Source organism: Mobula birostris, chromosome 16 (genome assembly GCF_030028105.1).
Source record: "Mobula birostris isolate sMobBir1 chromosome 16, sMobBir1.hap1, whole genome shotgun sequence".
Taxonomy (NCBI): Eukaryota; Metazoa; Chordata; class Chondrichthyes; order Myliobatiformes; family Myliobatidae; genus Mobula; species Mobula birostris.
The window spans coordinates 1,668,798-1,686,850 of record NC_092385.1 but is presented as its reverse complement, the minus strand read 5'-3'; the positions used below and the strand labels follow the sequence as shown (position 1 = coordinate 1,686,850).

General features: G+C 53.2%; 1 protein-coding gene across 1 annotated transcript; it reads right to left on the bottom strand.

Annotated features, from left to right (window-relative positions):
- Window positions 1-3,963: 3,963 nt before the first annotated feature.
- LOC140211299 (hyaluronidase-like) lies at window positions 3,964-16,740 on the bottom strand. The gene is made up of 4 exons (XM_072281009.1): window positions 16,493-16,740; window positions 10,854-11,709; window positions 7,854-7,943; window positions 3,964-5,492 (listed from the first exon to the last, which is right to left on the bottom strand). The coding sequence occupies exons 1-4, from the start codon at window positions 16,738-16,740 to the stop codon at window positions 5,112-5,114; spliced, it is 1,575 nt and encodes a 524-aa protein (XP_072137110.1). The 3' UTR covers window positions 3,964-5,111.
- Between the last annotated feature and the right edge of the window lie 1,313 nt (window positions 16,741-18,053).

Genomic DNA, 18,053 nt, shown 5'->3' with positions numbered 1-18,053 from the left:
TAACTTTCGAAGAGATCCCCTCAAATCATCAGTTGTCATCTTGATCCTACAACTGCGGTCGGCTGAAGGTTACGGGCGGGTGAAGTGACGGCTCGAGCGGGACATCGGCTAAGGCCAAGATGAATTCAATACACGCCCATGCTGGGGAGAGTGCCAGCTTCCAATTCCTTAACTAATTGCCTGCAGGCTAAGCGAGATCTTGAAACAGCCATCAACAATATCGTTCAGGCTGAAAAGGAAATAAAAGCAAACAGCCATGAGGTAAAATTCCAAATTCATAGTTGTATCAGCCTTCATATGGAGTGCCTGCGGAGTAGGGTTGCAGGCATAACAAGATAGACAGACATGGATTGAGCATCTGAATCCTTTGTTCCGCAGTAGAGTGGGGGAGTACTTCGTAATGCATTCCATGTGATAAAACTTCCCACAGAGTGGCGTAAGACATCGCTTCACATCTTTCTCATTTTCTTCACATACAAAGCAAGTATGAATACCTGTAGTACATTCACTGCACATAAACTTTCCTTCGGGCACTTTGCTTAAACCTGGGCATGTCAAGTGGAAGGCACCGCAGCACTGTCCCTCACAAAGCAGTAGCTCCCCAGGTTTCTCACAGAGCTGACAGACATTTTCCTTTTTTGCAGTCCCTCCACCACGTTCCACTTGTGATTTCCTTGATGTTGATGAAAGTCCATCCAGGTCATTTTCAGTGCCATTCCTAAACATAGCCTACCCACTGAAGCCGCCCAGCCAGACAGCATCAAATGTTCCAGCTTGGGAATGACCACTCCTGTCTTTCAGTAACCAAAACAGCAATCCCGCTGAGAACACCACTACTCAACAATCCACTCAAACCACCAGGATCTGTAATCGGGAACCAAAGGACCCAGACTACTACAGAGAGCAGGCCTGGGGTGATCGACGGGGTCTTGACCACTGGCTGTTTTCTAGCGAGCTGGAGAATGAAGCTGCAGAGAAGAAATCTGCACAACAATGCATGAGTTCTGCCCGTGAGATCCAAATTGATCTTAATTACTATAAATTACAGACTTGGAGGCATCGGCAGGGCCTTGAGCACTGGCTCCTTCCTGTTGAGCAGAAGGCAAGGCTAACAAGGAAGCCGCTGCAGCTGAACGTTCTGAATCATCTGGTAGTTCTTCCAGTTTTGAGGTAATAGAGACGTTTTTTTCTGCATTGTTATTTTCTTCCCCTTGTACCGCCTCGATGCACTGAAATGAAACTGTGCGGATCGTTTACAAAACATGATGTGTAACAGTATTAAACCAGCTACCTAGTTCCTTCACTTTCTCCTGTGCCCTCGTCTAAAGTCACTTACTCCCGCCTACTGTGACGGCTGCAAGCCACAGGGGAGGGACAGGGGACTGAGATGGCTCGTGGAAGGGTAAACTCTCAGTCCAATCACAAACTGCGGAATCTGGAAATCCAAGCAACACAAACAAGATGCTGGAGGAACTCAGCAGGCCAGGCAGCATCTATGGAAAAGAGTAAACAGTAAACGTTTCGGCCCAAGACCCTTCATCAGGACTCAGTCCTGATAAAACCACAAAACATAGGAGCAGAATTAGGCCATTCAGTCCATCGAGTCTGCTCCGCCATTCTATCATGGCTGATCCCGGATTCCACTCAACCCCATACACCTGCCTCCTCACCATATCTTTTGACGCCCGATCAATCAGGAAACTATCAACTTCCGCTTTAAATATACCGACGGACTTAGCCTCCACCGCAGCCTGTGGCAGAGCTTTCCATAGATTCACTACTCTCTGGTTTAAAAAATAAGACATCCTTACCTCTGTTGTAAAAGGTCGCCCTTCAATTTTGAGGCTGCGCGCGCTAGTTCTGAAAGTTGTGGACACCCCCAACACAGGAAACATCCTCTCCATATCCACCTTATCTAGTCCTCCCAACATCCGGTAAGTTTCAATGAGATCTCCCACGCATTCTTCTAAATTCCAATGAGTACAGGCCCAAAGCTGCCAAACGTCCCTCATATGTTAACCCTTTCATTCTCGGAATCATCCTTATCAAATACCTTTTGAAAATCCAAGTAAATGACATCCACTGCCTCTCCTTTGTCCACCCCGCTGATTACTGAAGGCTCTCGATGAGTGTACCGATGAAGGATCCCGATCCGAAACGTCGACTGTACTCTTCTTCGTTGATGCTGCCTGGCCTGCTGAGTTGCTGCAGCATTTTTGTGTGTGTTGCTTGGACAATGTAGCGCCCAATGTCAGATATCGTGTTCTGGCGGCCCGATTCGTCGACTAGCGGACTTCCTCCAGCAGGACAGGGGTGCGGCGCGGGGGCACGGGAAGGAATGCGGGATGAGAGCGCAGCGGGACGCAGGATTGAGGCGAGGCCGGGCCGAAGCAGTACCACGGAGCGCGGGACAGGGACACAGGATGGGCCATGTCAAGGCCAGGAACCTGAATTTCACTTTCCACGTCCCATTCCGATATGTCAATTCACAGCCTCCTCTACTGTCGAGATGAAGCCACACTCAGGTTGGAGGAACAACACCTTTATTCCGTCTGGGTAGCCTCCAACCTGATGGCATGAACATTGACTTCTCAAACTTCCGTTAATGCCCCACCTCCCTCCACCCCTCATTTATTTATTTATTTATTTATTTATTATTTTTCTTCTCTCTTTCCCTCTCACTATAACTCCTTGCCTGTTCTCCATCTTCGTCTGGTGTTCCCCTCCCCTTTTCTTTCTCCCTAGGCTCCCGTCCCATTATCCTCTCATATCCTTTTTGCCAATCAACTGTTCAGCTCTTGGCTCCATCCCTCCCTCTCCTGTCTTCTCCTATCATTTCAGGTCTCCCCCTCCCCCTCCCACTTTCAAATCTCTTACTAGCTCTTCCTTCAGTTAGTCAGGAAGGATGTGGAAGCATTGGAAAGGGTACAGAGGAGATTTACCAGGATGCTGCCTGGTTTAGAAAGTATGCATTATGATCAGAGATTAAGGGAGCTAGGGCTTTACTCTTTGGAGAGAAGGAGGATGAGAGGAGACATGATAGAGATGTACAAGATAATAAGAGGAATAGATAGAGTGGATAGCCAGCGCCTCTTCCCCAGGGCACCACTGCTCAATACAAGAGGACATGGCTTTAAGGTAAGGGGTGGGAAGTTCAAAATCACAAGACAAAGGAGCAGAAGTAGCCCATTCGGCCCATCGAGTCTGCTCCGCAGCTCCCCCATGAGCTACACTATTCACCCATCTAGTTCCAATTTCTGGCTTTTTCCCCATATCCCTTGATACCCTGACTAATTAGATACCTGTCAATCTCCTCCTTAAACACCCTCAATGATCGGGCCATATTAGGGGCCCAAGGGGGATATTAGGGGAAGCTTTTTTACTCAGAGAGTGGTTGGTGCGTGGAATGCACTGCCTGAGTCAGTGGTGGAGGCAGATGCACTAGTGAAGTTTAAGAGACTACTAGACAGGTATATGGAGGAATCTAAGGTGGGGGCTTATATGGGAGGCAGGGTTTGAGGGTCGGCACAACATTGTGGGCCGAAGGGCCTGTACTGTGCTGTACTATTCTATGTTCTTTGTTCTAGTCCTGACGAAGGGTCTCGGCCTGAAACATCGACTGTGTTTCTTCTTATAGATGCTGCCTGGCCTGCTGCGTTCACCAGCATTTTGTGTGCATTGCTTGAATTTCCAGCATTTGCAGATTTGCTCGTGTTTACCTGAATTTCCCTCAGGGTTTCTCTTGGTCGCATGACAACAGCTGACCCCAAGAGGTGAAAACACCACCATGGTAAATGTCGCCCAGTCTGGTTAATGTCCCATGGGGACGTCGCTCCGTGACCAAGGACGGTGTGCTGGTAGCAACTGAACTCCCAGACACAGCAACTCGGAACATTTTACATCCAAGACACAGTGAACTGTAGTCATTGATTCAATAAAGTCCCAGTGTTTATCAGCATGCCGACCGAGATTACCTCCTAAATCCCATTTGTTCAGATTTGGTCTATATCCAACTAAACCAGAGGTGCCCGACCTTTCTTTCGTCATGGATCCCTGTCGTTAACTGCGTGGTCAGTGGGCCTCAGGTTGGGAACTCTTCCTATCTGCTGCGTGCAGAGAAAACGTACCGGGGCTCATCCACTGAGAAAGTTCGGGGGGAACTCAGGATTAAAAATGATGGGGTGACAAACTTGGCCAGTGGGAGATGGAGGAACAGATCTGTCTCAGGTTATGGAAAGATGTAAAAACTTCAGTCTGTGTTGTGAGTAACTTCATTTTCCCCATAGGCGGTCCAGATCTCCACCATGCAAGAGGCATGGGCGGAGCAGAAGTTGCAAGGTGGGTTTCTTGGCACAGTATCTAGATAATCCAATTAGGGAAGGGGCTGCTCTAAACCTTTATTGAGAAGTGAGCTAGGTCGGGCAATTGAGAACAGTGATTATAACTCAATCAATGGAGGAGATGCAGAGAATACTCACTAGGATGTTACCTGCTGGAGAGGCTGAACTTGTCTTCCCTGGAGGACCCAATAGAGGTGTGGGAAAGTAGGACTGGATAGTGAGGTAGTAGAAATATTTTCCCTATGGTGGGTGTGGATGACATGAGGACACAGGTTAAAGCGAGAGGGAGGGTTGGGGGGGGAACTATTTTCACATGAGCAAGTGGCTGGAATCTGGAACTCTCCGTCCAATGGGGAGGTGGAGGCAGGGACCTGAAATATCCTGTATCAGGGCTATAGATAAGGTAAATGCAAACAGGCCATTTCCACTGAGGTTGGATGAAACTACAACTACATGTTCTGGGTCAAGGGTGAAAGGTGAAATATTGAAGGGGAAGCTGAGGGGTAATTTGGGCGGTGAGATTGTGGAATGAGCTGCCAGCAGAACTGGTGGATGCAGGCTTGATTTCATGGGAGGAGTATGGAGCGCTATGGTCCAGGTGCAGGTCAATGGGACTAGGCAGCTTAATAGTTTGTCATGGACTAAATGGACCAAATGGCCTGATTCTATAGCTTTGTGTGTAACAGCAACAACAATCATGTAGAATTAACAATGCCAGTCAACTTAGTAACTTTCAGGAAGTTGTCTTCATTTTGGGAAAGCCGGCTCCTGTCAGCAGAGGAACTGGATCAGCAGTGGGAGGAAAGCCATGGTGAAGATGGACTGTTCCGTACAAGGCGCCGCTGAGCTGACCTCAAAGTGGCTGCATCGTAAACCACTCCAGCCCTTGTAGCACTGACAGTGGAAGTGGGCTCGAATCCACCTCTGGTCCGAGCGCCTGAGACGGCCTTTAACGTAGATTCTTTCTCGGGTCACCATGTGGAAGGACTTGTGACTCAGGTGTAAGAAGGCATCATCCTCGGGCCACTTGCGGTAACATCTCCCGTGTTTCCTGCACAGTGTGTGACTGCACAAACGGGCGGCCATTGTCACATTCAAAATGTAGGGGCCCAGGATGCTTTTCAGATTATCCTTCACACTCTGGCAGTTTTCCTGCATGGACAGAGGAGGACACAGAATGTCAGCACCTTCCAATTCCTGTGCGTTAACATCTCGGGTTTCCTGTGCTGGGCCCAACACACAGATGCAATCGTGATAAAGGTGGGCCAGTACCTCAACTTTCTGAGAAGTCTAAGGAGACTGGGCTTGTCGCTGAACACTCTAACAAACTTCCGCAGATTTACTGTACATCATCCACACACTTCCTCTGTGACTAGAACACTTTATTCTGCGCTGTGACTGTTTTCCCTTGTTCTACCTCAATGTGTAATGATCCGATTTGAAAGGACAGTATGCAAGACAAGCCTTTCGCTGTATCTCAGTACAGTACATATGACAATAATAAACCAATTCCAATATCTGTACCTCACCGTGACAACAACATCGACGTGATTTGGCAACACTCAACCCTGGCTGGTTGGCCGTCAGCTCCTTTCTCGTTTTGCCAGCAAGCCGTTGAGACCTCCCTGACCAAACCCACCAGGTCCAGCTGACAGATCCACTGAGGCCGGCAGCAGGAAGGTAACCAGGAGGATCATTCAGTGCAGTCATGTGATAGATCACAGCAACGGCTTCTGCTGAGGTCCTAAATGGGCACAATCACTCAGCACAGAAATGCCCTTCAGTCCACCAAGGTGCTTGTCTCAGTTCCTTGTATCTTTTAAATGTTTTTCATGTACCTGCTTCAACTACTTCCTCTGGCAGCCCATTCCATATACCCACTGCCCTCTGGGTGAAAAAGTTGTGGCTCTTCTCTGCACAGCCCCTCAAATTCCAGCAATGTCCTCATGAATATCCTCCGCGCTCTCTGTGGCTCAGCTCTTCCTGGTTTTGGACTCTTGGGGTATTTCTGTGCAGTGATGTAGCAGAACTCGGTGACCCTAGTCCGTCAGTGACCGCCCACACATTTCACGGTGTAAACCCCCAAAACCCACCTACAGCTCCACTGGAGCATTGAGAGTGAGGGGTGATCTTAAAGAAGTGTATCAAATTAGAAGCATAGGTGGCCAATATCCACAGTCTTTTTTCCTCAGGATTGGAGTATCAAGAAATGGAGGGCATAGTTTTAAGATGGAGGGGGGTGGGGGGGGGGGATATTTAATAGGGACCTGAGAGGCAATATTTTCACCCAAAGGGTGGTCAGTTTATGGAATGAGCTGCCAGAGGAAATGATTGAAACAGGTAAATTAACAACATTTAAAAGGTAGTTGGACATGTACATTGATGGGTATGTTTTAGAGGATATGAGATATGTACATGGGTAGGTACATTTTAGAGGATACGAGCCAAAAACAGGTATATCTGACTAGCTTGTATGAGTAACTTGGTTGGCATGGACCAGCTGGGCTGAAGGGCCTGTTTCTGTCTGCATGAATCTGAGTCTATCCCCAATGATGTCACCACAAAACAACGGGTCATTATACCACGCGGGTGTATGAAGTATGCCAGTGTCAGTGTGTCAGGGAAGTGAGTGTGAGCAGATGCGTGAAGCTCGTCAGTGAGAGTGTGTAAAGGAAATGAGTGTGAGCAGGAGTGTGAAGCTCGTCAGTGAGAGTGTGTAAGGGAAGTGAGTGTAAGCAGGTGTGTGAAGCTCGTCAGTGAGAGTGTGTCAGGGAAGTGAGTGTGAAGCTCGTCAGTGAGAGTGTGTAAGGGAAGTGAGTGTGAGCAGGTGTGTGAAGCTCATCAGTGAGAGTGTGTAAGGGAAGTGAGTGTGAGCAGGTGTGTGAAGCTCGTCAGTGAGAGTGTGTAAGGGAAGTGAGTGTAAGCAGGTGTGTGAAGCTCGTCAGTGAGAGTGTGTCAGGGAAGTGAGTGTGAAGCTCGTCAGTGAGAGTGTGTAAGGGAAGTGAGTGTGAGCAGGTGTGTGAAGCTCATCAGTGAGAGTGTGTAAGGGAAGTGAGTGTGAGCAGGTGTGTGAAGCTCGTCAGTGAGAGTGTGTAAGGGAAGTGAGTGTGAGCATGTGTGTGAAGCTCATCAGTGAGAGTGTGTAAGGGAAGTGAGTGTGAGCAGGTGTGTGAAGCTCGTCAGTGAGAGTGTGTAAGGGAAGTGAGTGTGAGCAGGTGTGTGAAGCTCGTCAGTGAGAGTGTGTAAGGGAAGTGAGTGTGATCAGGTGTGTGAAGCACTTTGTGATTGTAAGGGAAGTGAGTGTGATCAGGAGGGTGAAACTCGTCAGTGAGAGTATGTAAGGGAAGTGAGTGTGAGCAGGTGTGTGAAGTACTTTGTGATTGTAAGGGAAGTGAGTGTGATCAGGAGGGTGAAGCATGCCGATGTGTCTGTAAAGGAAATTGGGTGCAATTAGGTGTGATGCACGCCAGTGCGAATGTGTAAGGGAAATGGGTGCAAGACCATGCTCCTTACTGTGGTCCTGGAGAAGTCGAGAGACCCCCAGAGAACTATTCCACTCGCCCCCAAGGCTGCAATCTCCCCAACGGTGTGGATCAGATCAACCTGTAACACAAGGCACTGGATGAGGAGGGAAGGGCGACATGGGGGGGGCTGCAGGGAAAGGAGAGGGATGGGAGAGCCTGGAGGAGGTGACTGGGGGAGGGGGGAGGGAGATGAATGATTAACAACAGCTGAAGCATTAACAATAACCATCCAGAAGATCGGGGAGTGAGCGAGCTAACGGGATGTGGGCTAATCCTGTCAACAGGAAGTCAGGGTCAGCAGTTCCCGGGTGGGGAACGATCTGCAGGAAGTGTTCTGGGAGTGGCTGGAGCGATGCAGACGGACCCTTCATTAACATGCTCCTCAGGGACAATGTAAAGAAAGGAGGCTGGCCTTGTTCTCAGCAGAAAGGAACTTAGATTGGCAGAGTGGAGGGACGAGTTTAAAAACCTACAGAGCTCCATTTGAATAGCTCCACTCATGAGCTCTCTGGACTTAGGGATAAAATGTAGGATAAATGTGTAAATAAAATATGGGAAATGCTGGAAGCACTCAGCATGCCAGGCAATATCAGTAGAGAGAAAAAACACAGTTAATGATCCTTCAAACATTGGAGGAGTTGTGGACAGTGAAGAAGGACATCAGATAATACAGTAGGATATAGATCAGTGGGCGGAGAGATGGCAGAGGGAGTTTAATCCTGGAAAGTGGGATGTTGCACCTTGACAGGATAGAAATGAGGGGAAGTGTACAGTAAAGGACAACACCGACGTACAGAGAGATCTTGGGGTGCAAGTCCATAACTACTGAAAGGCTGACTACTGAAAGGCTGGTAAAGAAGATGTACCACACGCTCCCCAGCATTTGCAACAATGACTATGTCAAGAACTCATGTTGCATCTGTGTAGGCAGAATTATCATGTGCAGTTCTGATCCCCTGATTACAGGAAGGGTGTGGAGGCTTTGGAAAGGGTGCGGAGGAGGTTCACCAGCACGCTGCCTGGATTAGAAAGCATTAACTATAAGGAGATATCTACAGGAAGAGGTACAGTCGACGTTTCGGGCTGGGACCCTCTCAGCCCAAAACGTCGACTGTACCTCTTCCTATAGATGCTGCCTGGCCTGCTGCATTCACCAGCATGTTGCTTGAATTTCCAGCACCTGCAGATTACCTCGTGTTTGAGCTATAAGGAGAGGTGGGACAAATTTGGATGTTTTTTTCTGGCGTGTCAGAGTCTGAAGGGAGACCTGAGAGAAGTTTATAAAGGTATGAGAGGCTCAGATAAGGTGGACTAACAGTCATTTCCCCAGGATGGAAATGGCATAGATTTAAGGTGAGAAAGGAAGACTTCAAAGGACATGTGTGAGGAAGGTTTTTTTTTGATTTTACAGAGTTTGGTGAGTGCCTGGAGAGATGGTGGAGGCAAACACAACCAATGTGTTGAAAAGTTTAAAAGGCTGTTAGATAGGCACAGGACCAGGGGATGGACAGATGTCGACCTTGTGCTGGCACATGGGATTGGTTTAATTTGGTATTGTGTTCAGTAAAAACAATGTGGGCCCAAAGTGCTGTACCTTTCTGTGTTCCAGCTGGGAGAGTTGGAGGTGAATAGGTTTTTAGGTGCAGAGAAACTGGTTTTGAGTGTCGGCTTCCTTCTCTGAGAAACAGCAGCTGGACTAAACCTGCCACATTGGGGATGCTCCCTCACCAACCCCCCCCCCCACTGTGAGATTCTCCCCCACACTGTGCTACTCCCTCACCGCCCCTCCCACAGTGAGATTCTCCCTCACCGCCCCCCAGCGAGATTCTCCCTCACCCCCCCTCCTACAGTGAGATTCTCCCTCACCGCCCCTCCCACAGTGAGATTCTCCCTCACTGCCCCCACGGTGATATTCTCCCTCACTGCCCTCACGGTGATATTCTCCCTCACCTCCCCTCCCACAGTGAGATTCTCCCTCACCGCCCCCCAGCGAGATTCTCCCTCACCCCCCCTCCTACATTGAGATTCTCCCTCACCGCCCCCCAGTGAGATTCTCCCTCACCGCCCCCCAGGAGATTCTCCCTCACCGCCCCTCCTACAGTGAGATTCTCCCTCACTGCCCCTCCCACAGTGAGATTCTCCCTCACTGCCCCCACGGTGATATTCTCCCTCACTGCCCTCACGGTGATATTCTCCCTCACCTCCCCTCCCACAGTGAGATTCTCCCTCACCGCCCCCCAGCGAGATTCTCCCTCACCCCCCCTCCTACAGTGAGATTCTCCCTCACCGCCCCCCAGTGAGATTCTCCCTCACCGCCCCTCCTACAGTGAGATTCTCCCTCACTGCCCCTCCCACAGTGAGATTCTCCCTCACCGCCCCCACGGTGATATTCTCCCTCACCGCCCCTCCCACAGTGAGATTCTCCCTCACTGCCCCTCCCACAGTGAGATTCTCCCTCACCGCCCCCCCAGTGAGATTCTCCCTCACCGCCCCTCCCAGTGAGATTCTCCCTCACCGCCCCCCCAGTGAGATTCTCCCTCACCGCCCCTCCCAGTGAGATTCTCCCTCACTGCCCCTCCCACAGTGATATTCTCCCTCACTGCCCCCCAGTGAGATTCTCCCTCACCGTCCCCCCCCCCACGGTGAGATTCTCCCTCACCGTATCTCCCACGGTGAGATTCTCCCTCACCGCCCCTCCCACGGTGAGATTCTCCCTCACCGCCCCCCCCCACGGTGAGATTCTCCCTCACCGCCCCCCCCCACGGTGAGATTCTCCCTCACCACCACCCCCCCACGGTGAGATTCTCCCTCACCGTCTCTCCCACGGTGAGATTCTCCCTCACCGCCCCTCCCACGGTGAGATTCTCCCTCACCGCCCCTCCCACGGTGAGATTCTCCCTCATGCCCCTGATAGTTTTTATCTTTGACATACATTGGTTTCATGGTACACGTAACACCAACAAACCAGTTCCTACCCAGATGCACCCACCTGTGACAAAGGTTTGAGGGTTTCAGTGTAGTGCGAGCGGGCATACACAAAGACAGGCCGTGTGTACTTGGAGCCCGACAGCAGTGCTACTCGCATGGCCTCTGTCACTCGGTATCTGGCATAGAGCCTGACTCGTTTGGAAGACTTTAACCGTTCCTCCACGTAGACGGACGGGAAAAGAGCGTTACTCTGTGCCCACAACCAGCCCAGGTCGTTGTTGCGTTCGATCTCGACTGCGGGACAGCGGCCATCGTACTCGGCATACTCAGGCCCGTAGTGGTAGTTGTAACAGTCGGGGAAGAGGTAGAAGCCCCAGAGTGCCGCCGGTCTCAGCTGCTGGCCCAGTTTCAGGGTGCTGCTGAGGAAGAGCCTTGCGGCCTTGTCAAACTCCACCTGGGCTTGCTTCTCGACCTGCTGGGAAGAGCTTTCTGGATGCCGGGCTCGGACAATGTCCTGTGACTTGTTCCTGTAGATGATTTTGGAACCCCAGTTCCTCCAGTAAAGGGGCCGCCACTCTTCCCAGTCAATAACAGCCAGGCCCCTGTAGTTCCTGGATAAGTACCTGTGTACGTCAGCCCTCATCGCTCTGCTGTGCTCCCTCAGGCTGGCGTTCTGGGGGCAGCCCCCATTCACTGGTTCGTCACCCAGGTAGTATGGGTACTTGCCCAACTGTGCAACGTAAAATATGGTGATGTTCTCTCCCATAAAGACTTCATTTTCATTGGTCACGATCCCATAGTCACCCAGGTGGAGGTCAACCCCTCGGTGAGTGCTGCATTTCTCAGTCGGAATGTTCCAGAAGATGAGGAAGGGCTGGTCTTTCATTATAGGGGGTATGGCTTGTTTGGTGGGGTTGCTGTGGGTGCCATGGGCGAACAGCACCAAGCACAGGGTGGTACAGAGGGGGTAAGCTGTAGGGAGAGGAGTCTGGTGCACACAGTACTGCCAACTTGGTCCACACCAATGCCAGTCCATCAAGCCTGCTACAACATCCAAATTGATAGTTGCGCACAGGCAGCTGGTGATATATAACCACGTAAATCTCTGCAACTGTTTGAGGGGAGAGTTAACAAGCGGGTATTCAGGGGGTGGGGGGGTTGGGCAGTAACCTCCAGATTCCCCCCAGTGCCTCGTGCTATTGAGGGCAGAATGAGAAGGACATACCCCATGAACGTGCAGCTTAAGACTTGGTGTAGGGGCAGGGCTTGGGACCTCTTCTGGGCCAGGTGTGACCTGTACAAGAGTGATGGACCCCACACCTCAACCAGAGGGGGAGAAATGCTCTATCTCCTGAATCTGGCAAGCTGTCTTCTCCCTGACTAACCTGCCGGACATTCCTGCTTCCTCCTGAATCTGGCAAGCTGTCTTCTCCCTGACTAACCTGCCGGACATTCCTGCTTCCTCCTGAATCTGGCAGACTGGCTTCTCCCTGACTAACCTGCCGGACATTCCTGCTTCCTCCTGAATCCCAGCCAGGTGCTGGTTGATGGGTAATTTGTGCAGATAATGTGGGTGGGGGTAGGTCAGTCCACAAGCCAGTTCGTTGTGGACGTGTTGTGTTGGAGCCGAAATTTGCAGGCTGCCCCCAGCTTGTGCTGGTCATATTGCAAACAGCATATTTCACTGTGTGTTTGCATGTCCATGTGATAATTATATCTGAATCGGAATCTGGTGTGGTTTAACGGGAGGTTTCAAGTGCACATTCACTGGGATAGGAAACTCGTGTCTGCAGTGCAGTGGTTGTCTGGAGTCTGACTTGGATTCCTTCTTGTGACAATGTGTCCTAAATCTACCTGGGGGAATTCAGATTAGATTAATTCTTTAGGCTTTGTTGGACAGACAAGAGACTGCAGGGTTCGGTTGGTAAATGGCCCAGTAGTGCTGACACATTTCTGTAACTGCAATCAGAAGGGGAGGAGATGTCAAACTGCTCCTGAGAGCCAGGGAACACTGACTGTGTGATGAGACAGCTTTCCCAAGAAACTATTGGGTCAGATCCAGGTCACAATTCAATAATGAATCATTCACACATTTAAGGAGCAAGAAATCCTGTTGCCACCATAAAGTCCAGAGATAAGGGACAAACCAACACTGAAAGGAAAAGGCAGGACAGAGCACTTGGTGACTGAGTGATACCTGGACAGGCAGGGGAGTAGCGGGTAAAAGCATGAAAAACATTCGCAAATGTTCACTTGAACAACAGAGGCTGCTGTTTGCAAAGGGTGAGATTGGTAACAGGCAGAGGAGACAGCAATGTAACTCCCACCCAACACACCCTTACCTCTCCACAAACTAGTTAGCCTCACCCGTCCCAACACAGCTCATCCCCAGCTAGTCAGAATGACAGGATGCCCTTCAGGAGGGGTTCCTGGTGGATTCTCCATGGAACGAGGTCAGAGGCAGGGGACTGAGATGGGACAAGGAGAGGGTGCGAGGCATCAGGCGTGTGAGAGAGAGGAGAGAATGGGAAAGTCTGGAGTGTCGGACGGGGTGAAAGGGAAAGGGAGGGGCAAGCAGGGTGTGAGAGGGGGGAGGGAAAGGGAAAAGAGAGAGGAGAGAGGGAAGATGGAGGTGGGAGAGGGTGACGGGGGGTGTCGAGAGGGTGAGGGGGGTCGAGAGGGTGAGGGGGGTGTTTTGAGGGTGAAGGGTGTGGAGAGGATGAGGGGGGTTTTGAGGGTGAGAGGGTGTGGTGAGGGTGAGGGGTGTTTTGAAGGTGAGGGGTGTTGAGTGGGTGAGGGGTGATGAGGGGTTGAGGGGTGATGAGGGGTTGAGGGGGTGTTTTGAGCATGAGGGTTGAGAGGGAGTGTGGGGGTGAGAGGGTGAGGGGGGTTTGAGAGGGTGAGGGGTGTTTTGAGGGTGAGGGGGTCGAGAGGGAGTGGGGGTGAGAGGGTGAGGGTGTTGAGGGGGTGTTTTGAGGGTGAGGGGTGATGAGAGGTTTGAGAGGGAGTGGGGGTGAGAGGGTGAGGGGGGTTTGAGAGGGTGAGGGTGTTGAGGGGTGTTTTGAGGGTGAGGGGTGATGAGAGGTTTGAGAGGGAGTGGGGGTGAGAGGGTGAGGGGGGTTTGAGAGGGTGAGGGGTTTTGAGAGGGTGAGGGTGTTGAGGGGGTGTTTTGAGGGTGAGGGGTGATGAGAGGTTTGAGAGGGAGTGGGGGTGAGAGAGTGAGGGGGGTTTGAGAGGGTGAGTGTGTTGAGGGGGTGTTTTGAGGGTGAGGGGTGATGAGAGGTTCGAGAGGGAGTGGGGCTGAGAGGGTGAGGGTGTTGAGGGGGTGTTTTGAGGGTGAGGGGTGATGAGAGGTTTGAGAGGGAGTGGGGGTGAGAGGGTGAGGGGGGTTTGAGAGGGTGAGTATGTTGAGGGGGTGTTTTGAGGGTGAGGGGTGATGAGAGGTTTGAGAGGGAGTGGGGGTGAGAGGGTGAGGGTGTTGAGGGGGTGTTTTGAGGGTGAGGGGTGATGAGAGGTTTGAGAGGGAGTGGGGGTGAGAGGGTGAGGGTGTTGAGGGGGTGTTTTGAGGGTGAGGGGTGATGAGAGGTTTGAGAGGGAGTGGGGGTGAGAGGGTGAGGGGGTTTTGAGAGGGTGAGGGTGTTGAGGGGGTGTTTTGAGGGTGAGGGGTGATGAGAGGTTTGAGAGGGAGTGGGGGTGAGAGGGTGAGGGTGTTGAGGGGGTGTTTTGAGGGTGAGGGGTGATGAGAGGTTTGAGAGGGAGTGGGGGTGAGAGGGTGAGGGTGTTGAGGGGGTGTTTTGAGGGTGAGGGGTGATGAGAGGTTTGAGAGGGAGTGGGGGTGAGAGGGTGAGGGGGGTTTGAGAGGGTGAGGGTGTTGAGGGGGTGTTTTGAGGGTGAGGGGTGATGAGAGGTTTGAGAGGGAGTGGGGGTGAGAGGGTGAGGGTGTTGAGGGGGTGTTTTGAGGGTGAGGGGTGATGAGAGGTTTGAGAGGGAGTGGGGGTGAGGGTGTTGAGGGGGTGTTTTGAGGGTGAGGGGTGATGAGAGGTTTGAGAGGGAGTGGGGGTGAGGGTGTTGAGGGGGTGTTTTGAGGGTGAGGGGTGATGAGAGGTTTGAGAGGGAGTGGGGGTGAGAGGGTGAGGGGGGTTGAGAGGGTGAGGGTGTTGAGGGGGTGTTTTGAGGGTGAGGGGTGATGAGAGGTTTGAGAGGGAGTGGGGGTGAGAGGGTGAGGGGGGTTTGAGAGGGTGAGGGTGTTGAGGGGTGAGGGGGGTTTGAGAGGGTGAGGGTGTTGAGGGGGTGTTTTGAGGGGTGAGGGGTGATGAGAGGTTTGAGAGGGAGTGGGGGTGAGAGGGTGAGGGGGGTTTGAGAGGGTGAGGGTGTTGAGGGGGTGTTTTGAGGGTGAGGGGTGATGAGAGGTTTGAGAGGGAGGGGGGTGAGAGGGTGAGGGGGGTTTGAGAGGGTGAGGGTGTGAGGGGGTGTTTTGAGGGTGGGGGTGATGAGAGGTTTGAGAGGGAGTGGGGGTGAGAGGGTGAGGGGGGGTTTGAGAGGGTGAGGGTGTTGAGGGGGTGTTTGAGGGTGAGGGGTGATGAGAGGTTTGAGGGGAGTGGGGGTGAGAGGGTGAGGGTGTTGAGGGGGTGTTTTGAGGGTGAGGGGTGATGAGAGGTTTGAGAGGGAGTGGGGGTGAGAGGGTGAGGGGGGGTTTGAGAGGGTGAGGGTGTTGAGGGGGTGTTTTGAGGGTGAGGGGTGATGAGAGGTTTGAGAGGGAGTGGGGGTGAGAGGGTGAGGGTGTTGAGGGGGTGTTTTGAGGGTGAGGGGTGATGAGAGGTTTGAGAGGGAGTGGGGGTGAGAGGGTGGGGGGGTTTGAGGGGTGAGGGTGTTGAGGGGGTGTTTTGAGGGTGAGGGGTGATGAGAGGTTAAGAGGGAGTGGGGGTGAGAGGGTGAGGGTGTTGGGGTGTTTTGAGGGTGAGGGGTGATGAGAGGTTTGAGAGGGAGTGGGGGTGAGAGGGTGAGGGTGTTGAGGGGGTGTTTTGAGGGTGAGGGGTGATGAGAGGTTTGAGAGGGAGTGGGGGTGAGAGGGTGAGGGTGTTGAGGGGGTGTTTTGAGGGTGAGGGGTGATGAGAGGTTTGAGAGGGAGTGGGGGTGAGAGGGTGAAGGGGGGTTTGAGAGGGTGAGGGTGTTGAGGGGGTGTTTGAGGGTGAGGGGTGATGAGAGGTTTGAGAGGGAGTGGGGGTGAGAGGGTGAGGGTGTTGAGGGGGTGTTTTGAGGGTGAGGGGTGATGAGAGGTTGAGAGGGAGTGGGGGTGAGAGGGTGGGGGGGGGTTTGAGAGGGTGAGGGTGTTGAGGGGGTGTTTGAGGTGAGGGGTGATGAGAGGTTTGAGAGGGAGTGGGGGTGAGAGGGTGGGGGGGGTTTGAGAGGGTGAGGGTGTTGAGGGGGTGTTTTGAGGGTGAGGGGTGATGAGAGGTTTGAGAGGGAGTGGGGGTGAGAGGGTGAGGGGGGTTTGAGAGGGTGAGGGTGTTGAGGGGGTGTTTGAGGGTGAGGGGTGATGAGAGGTTTGAGAGGGAGTGGGGAGGTCGGCGAGGCGGGGAAGAAAGGGGGATCTGTCGGAGAGTGGACAGGATGGGACGGCGGACCTCAGTCTGTCAGGGAAACTGGGGGTGTGGTGGGGTGGGGCGGCACGGACTCTAGACACAGACTCGCCCCGCTCACCGCTCGCTGGAGCCGTTACCAGGCGTGTTCTGACGCCACTCGGCCCCTCGGCGATATCCTGAACTAGACTCACCACCCTCGGGAGAGGGGGTTATCCTGCCCCGACAGCAAGCGAGCCACCGTCCCAGCTCTCGACGCAGCCATCTCGCGGCATTCCTTTTCTGATCATTTTCCATTCTCTCCCCTCCGGCTAGCAGTGGCCCCGTTCCTGGCCTCCCGGACACTCGGTCCCTGAGTCGGGAACCCATCCTCACCCCTCCAAACGGGGATTAGTGGTAGAGTCCGGCCTCCCGCCTATAATGGGACGGAGAGGGCGGGGTCAGGGTCTGGGGGCGGGGCAAGGGCGGGAGGTGCTGGGGCGGGGTCAGGGGCGGAGCGTGTTGCTGGAGGCGGGGTCATGGGCGGGGCGTGCTGCTGGGGGCGGGGTCGGGAACCGGCTCGGGTTTGATTGACGCTCACAAGATGCTGGAGAAACCCAGCAGGTCGGGCAGCATCTATGGAGTCGTCGTTTCGAGCCGAGAGCCTCTTTCCCGACGGCCCGGCCCGGCCCGGCCCGCTGAGTTCCTCCAGCAGCTTGTGGGTATTGCTTGGATTTACAGCGCTCTATGCTTGATTGGTGGGGTTTGTCACAAGGGCGGAGCCGGGACGGGGCAGGGTCGGGATACTGAGCTGGCGGTCACGGCCTCGATGCTGGGGAAGGACGTGGCCGAACACTAGAGGTCGATTAGATTAAGGACATCTACAGTGTTGGTGGGGCGCGGTAACAGTACGGGAGGAATCTTGGACCTGGGACCGATCCGAAATAGGATGGGGCACTCGTGACGGACAGGAGCTGGGGACCACTGACGGACAGGGGGCGGTGACCTGTGCCGGGACAGAGATCACTGGAAAGAGGTGGCACTTCATTCCGGGGATGAGAGTCCAGGAGCCGCGGCTGATCAATCCGTCATTCAAGGTACAAGTAACAGGCGTGATTCCGGAACACCCACCGATCCGACCGCACTGGGATGTTCCCTCACTGGGGACGGTCCCACACGCACACTGATCCTCACTGGGGGACAGTCCCACACACACACACTGACTCTCACTGGGGGACGGTCCCACACACACTGACCCTCACTGGGGGACAGTCCCACACACATACTGACTCACTGGGGGACGGTCCCACACACACACTGACCCTCATTGGGGGACAGTCCCACACACACACTGACCCTCACTGGGGGAAGGTCCCACACACACACTGACTCTCACTGGGGGGAAGGTCCCACACACACACACTGACCCTCACTGGGGGACGGTCCCACACACACACTGACTCTCACTGGGGGACGGTCCCACACACACACTGATCCTCACTGGGGGACAGTCCCACACACACACTGACTCTCACTGGGGAACAGTCCCACACACACTGACCTTCACTGGGGGACGGTCCCACACACACTGACCTTCACTGGGGGACGGTCCCACACACACACTGACCCTCATTGTGGGATGGTCGCACACACACACTGACCCTCACTGGGGGGACGGTCCCACACACACACTGACCCTCACT